Genomic DNA, 4,923 nt, shown 5'->3' with positions numbered 1-4,923 from the left:
CTGTCCTTTGGTCAAAATAGTTTTTTGTGTTATGTTGTGGAAAGCAACTAGGCACATAACATGTTGTGAAGTGGGACCAGCAATTCTTTGTGTTCTCTAATGGATGTGCCAAGAGCTATTATATCAACCAACACTGGTACAACGGCACTTATATGAAAAAAGTCATGATCTAAAGTGAGTTTGCCGTTTTTATTCATGTGGTGCCATATCAAATGAAAAGGTAGCTGATTCCTTGATTGAAAAATAAAGAAAAGTTACAAAAGTGTGGGGCAATTTACTAAGGTTTAAATATAGTATTTTCTATGCATACGAGTTTATACCATAGTTGCTTGAATAATAGAAACTAGTATTAGATGAAAGTCTGATTTATGTACTTTAATGGAAGGTATTATTAGCTGTAGAAAATGTCATGAATGTCAGTCCTTAATACACGTTTGTTCCATATAAGCATCACAAATATACACACAGCAATTTATTAAACAAACCATCTTTACAGTTGAGAGTTGTGCTCTTTACTGACACAAGATAAACTTTTAATAGGCATCCCAGCGCACGGCATCAAGACAGTTTTGCCGACTGAGACAGCATTAGCTGGAAGAACGGCGCTCTATTTGTGCTTGCCTTGTCCTGTGACAGGAAGACCTATCAGGTGCTCATCTCACTCCCCCTCCCATCCCTCTCTCCTTCTGACCTCATTCTGTCATCTTCGTTTTCCTTCTTCCCCACTCTCAGGTCTTTTATAAAGTGTCTCCATGCATTACACATTTAACAATGCATTAAAAATAGGCCACCATCAATCAGTCATTCAGCAACGGAGACAGAATCTACTTGTGGCACCAATTTGATATGTTTCTCAAGGTTCAAGAACGAAAGGAACGCCGTAAACTCTTCAGCTGCTCTGTGTGGAAAACTTAACAGAGTTGAAAACACACATTTATGTGCTAATAATACACTATAGCCCATAAAACCACCATCATAATATTGAATTCCCATTTTCTTGATTTCCTGTGGCACAGTGTCTTTCCAGAATCCAGAAACAGAATCAAAATAATATGCAGGCGGTAAGCTGTGACAAGATTCCTGTTGATGGGTGCCAGGTTAACATTGTGCCCAAAACAGTGATTTGAAGACTGTGATGCATGATACAGGATAGGTAGTAGGTAAAATCTGATGTAATGGTTGAGAGTGAGTCAAGCCCCAGGGGCAAATAGTCTGAACAGTCTGACTCCTGGTTGCTCATGCCAAAGCAGATGTTCAACTGACGACAGCAGTACAAAAGACAGTACAGCATGTTATTCACAAGGTATTTTACATTATTAGGAGCTACAGAGAGAGCGACTTTGGCAAATGCTTTGATAGCTACATTTAATAAAGAAATATAGAGCACTCACAATGTATTTTCACAGTTTCTCACGAGTTTTGTTAACACAGTAACTTGTTCTCATGCTCAGATAGAGGAGTGGTAGTCTGCTTGTGAGCTTTGATGTTGCTGCTCTGCTCTGAGGCGTGATCCTGCATTCTGGACTTCAAAACAGACTGCGCCTCATCATGGGTAACAGCTTGATGAGGTAGACACCAACTGCACAGGCATGCCTGAAGGGCCACACAAAAAAAGACGTTTGGTTAGAGGACAAAACACATTTTCAATTCATTTTGCGTGGAAAAAATTCCACTCTTGAAGGTTTGTGTAGTTGAGGAGTAATAATGGTGTAATTTCAGTGGAATGTAGCCTTGTCTATGTTTTGTCTTAGTGACCTACAGGACAAGCTGTACTTCTTCAATACAGAATCCTTAATTAAAATAAGGAAAATAGAATACAGCTCTGTTCAGTTTCCATGTAGAAAGATCTCCTTAACAGCAAAGCGGTGGGTTTTAATTGAAGAAGGAATGCCAGGCCTATCTGGATTTTATAAAAATATATCCATTGTGAAAAAGAAAATTATTAAACGGAAAAATTTAAATAGGTTCTTTATTTTCTGTTGTGTGCAAATACCTTTTGATAGGCAAAAGAAGTCAAAGCATGTTAAGACATGAGCAAGCAATGAAGTAAAGGCTTTTCAATTTTTTCCCCTGAAAATTGCCTTGAAGCCCTCTTATAAGATTGCCAAGTGTCATTTTTTCTCTGATGATGTTTTTCCAGACCATTTTCACTTATTATACCCTCGGGTACTTGCTCACTCCAGTCTACAGTCCATTTGGTAGACATGACTCCTTATGTTCATGATGACACATATGATAGGTCATCAACGACTGACAACAAAGTTTTCACTCCTACCACATCTGTCTAGAAATTAATAGTAGCACATGTAGGAACTGCTGTGGAAAGACAATAAGATAGCATGTCTTACCTTGAAACACCTCTTAAATCTTTTGCTGACTATGTACAATGCAATAGGGTTGATGCATGAGTTGAGTGATGCCATATTGATGCCAAAATAGTCCAGGACAAGAAAGACACTAAAAGTGAAGGGGAAACCATTAAGTATGTCATGCAAAAGAACACACACCTGGCAATGTATAGAAAAAAGTACTGGACTCTTAAAGCTCACCTCAGCAGCTGACACCTATTGGGATCTGTCTCATCATATATGGTTGATTTCAATATTCTGCTGAGGTATAGAGGCAACCAACAGAGCGCAAACACAATCACCAGGCAGAAGACAGTTTTTGCAACTTCTCGCCTCTTGAAAAGAAAATATATGACACATATTAGAGATGATGCAAAACTTAAGAATGAAAAATATGTTATTTGGAAATACGATTGTAACATGCTATTCACAAATTGTATAATAGTAGAGGGTTAACCTGTTTGGTGTAGTCACTTAATGTATTCTCAGTGTTCCTCAGCATTTTCCTGGTCATCAGTGTGTAGAAGACGGCAGTCCAAACCAGTGGCATGCAAAAGTAGAAGCCAAAGAGCCACCAGTCCTTTAAGGATTTATAAAACTGTTGATGAAACATGACAGAAGCCCACAGTCAGTCGGTGCTGCAGATGACTTGATGTTCAGTGGTTCCTATCTTACAGCATTCGATGCATAAAACAACATTTGAGATGAATAAACATCATTCACAAGATGACATTGTATAAGAAAGTGTTGGGGTATCTGTTGTATGAGATAAGGAGAACTGAAATTAGAGCTTTTATGTGTTACATTTCCAGCAGTTTATAACATTACACTGGGTTAAAAAAAATTCAGTCACAATGTCAAACACGATAATCTGTTTAGTTTTTTTGGTTATTGTACTGAATAGGAAATACCTGCATAAACTGCGTGGTTTGCATAGGATGGAGGAGACATACTCTCAGATGCTTGTCTTTAAAGTCCATTGTTATCATATCAAAGCCAACAACTTCAGGCACAGCCAGCATGACAGAAATAACCCATATCAAAGTTATTTCGATTGCTGTCGACACCGAAACGCCAATGCCTTTGATTCGTTTCCAGGACACTACAGCTCGGTACCTGCAGAATCAATGGGATAATGTTATGGCTTGGAGGATGTTTGTCTTATGTTACATTTTTGTAGTTAAAGAACATTTCAGTGGCTGCTTGATGAAATGCTGTAGCAAGCAAACTATATTTTCTTGTAGTACACATGACAGTGCTTCTTATCTCCTTACCTGTCAACACTCAGAGCACATAAACTCAGCACAGTAATTCCGACAGAGGTTTTCTGTATAAAGGGGACAAGCTTGCACAATACCAAACCGAATGGCCAATCTTCTGCCATGAGCTGTAAGGAAAACAGAAGGACATTTTCTGTAATAACACCCACAATCGATTCAAGGTAAGATTGTAGTTTTGAAATGGACAGATAGAGCAGAGAAACAGGATAAGGTGCAGCATTGCTTTCTCATTGTAATTGCACACCACCAAGTGAATAACTCACCCTGTATGTGTTGATTGGAATGTCTATTACAACGTGGATTAGATCCCCCAGAGCAAGACTAGCAATGAGGATGTTTGGCCCGCTTCTCATGCTTTTGTTTACATATATGATTTTCAGTAAGGCTGAATTCCCCACTATTCCAACAACAAAAACAACAAAAGAGACCACAGTATTGACATATTTGAAAGTGTCTCTGATTCTAGCCGACTCTAAGCACATAGGAGGGTTCGGTGTTTTTGGTTCTGCTATTTGAGGTGGATGAATTGAGCTGTTGGATTTCTGTTTTCCCAGTATTAAAAGACTGGGGGTTGCCGTTTCAGAGAGTTCAATTACAGAGGACGGCGCTGAATGCTGATCACTGGCCTCTCCGCAGATGAGAATATTTCCCAAACAAAGAACAAGAGCTGCAGTCCACATTGTTGATGATTTCTTCAAAGGCGCTAAAAATGTTTTTGCCAGCACAGGACTGAAAATGAGAATGAAAATAATTATCACAACATCTTAGCCTTGAGATTTACAGAAAAACATTTAGGTCAGGTAAAAGGTAATTTAATATACTGATCAAAAGGCAACAATAATAGGGCAACATTGACAAAGTATGAAACACAGAATTATGTCAGCTTACCTTTAGATGTACACATGCAAACTCTGCATGAAATGAGTCTCTGTAATACCCACAAAATAGGCTTTATATTTCACACAAAGGACTACTCTTTGCAGCTGTGCCTGATGTAAATGTTACAATCCAGCAGAGGGAAATCAGGGTTTTATAGACTACAGTATTGTTGTCAGCATTAGTCAACTATCTGTCAGTCCTGACTGTAATTACTTCCCTTGATGCATCACCCCGAATGAAAGGATGGCATTGAGGTGTACTGTCTGTTATCACAGAGTGAGATCATTTTATGGGCTTCAGTCTACGTATTATGTTGCTGTCTTTTCCCCCTCTGTCACTAAAAAGTTGTCAGTTTCTTGTCTGAAATAAAAAAACACACAATCTAAATGTAGCACATATATATTTCAGCGAAGAGG

General features: G+C 38.6%; 1 protein-coding gene across 1 annotated transcript; it reads right to left on the bottom strand.

Moving 5' to 3' along the window:
- Nucleotides 1–1,422: 1,422 nt before the first annotated feature.
- Nucleotides 1,423–4,308, bottom strand: LOC133992599 (endothelin receptor type B-like). The gene is made up of 7 exons (XM_062431284.1): nucleotides 3,892–4,308; nucleotides 3,623–3,735; nucleotides 3,260–3,464; nucleotides 2,806–2,946; nucleotides 2,550–2,683; nucleotides 2,349–2,457; nucleotides 1,423–1,593 (listed from the first exon to the last, which is right to left on the bottom strand). The coding sequence occupies exons 1-7, from the start codon at nucleotides 4,306–4,308 to the stop codon at nucleotides 1,423–1,425; spliced, it is 1,290 nt and encodes a 429-aa protein (XP_062287268.1).
- Nucleotides 4,309–4,923: the final 615 nt, after the last annotated feature.

This window comes from Scomber scombrus, chromosome 13 (genome assembly GCF_963691925.1).
Source record: "Scomber scombrus chromosome 13, fScoSco1.1, whole genome shotgun sequence".
Taxonomy (NCBI): Eukaryota; Metazoa; Chordata; class Actinopteri; order Scombriformes; family Scombridae; genus Scomber; species Scomber scombrus.
The sequence above is the reverse complement of the archived record's forward strand: the minus strand, read 5'-3'. Positions and strand labels throughout refer to the sequence as shown.

Excerpts from the sequence above, each read along its gene's own strand:
- LOC133992599 (XM_062431284.1), bottom strand. The coding sequence starts at position 4,308 with ATGTGGACTGCAGCTCTTGTTCTTTGTTTGGGAAATATTCTCATCTGC. Across the intron at positions 3,465-3,622 it reads TGTGCTCTGAGTGTTGACAG|GTACCGAGCTGTAGTGTCCT; the intron begins GTAAGGAGATAA and ends TTGATTCTGCAG. Across the intron at positions 1,594-2,348 it reads GATTTAAGAGGTGTTTCAAG|GCATGCCTGTGCAGTTGGTG; the intron begins GTAAGACATGCT and ends GTGGCCCTTCAG.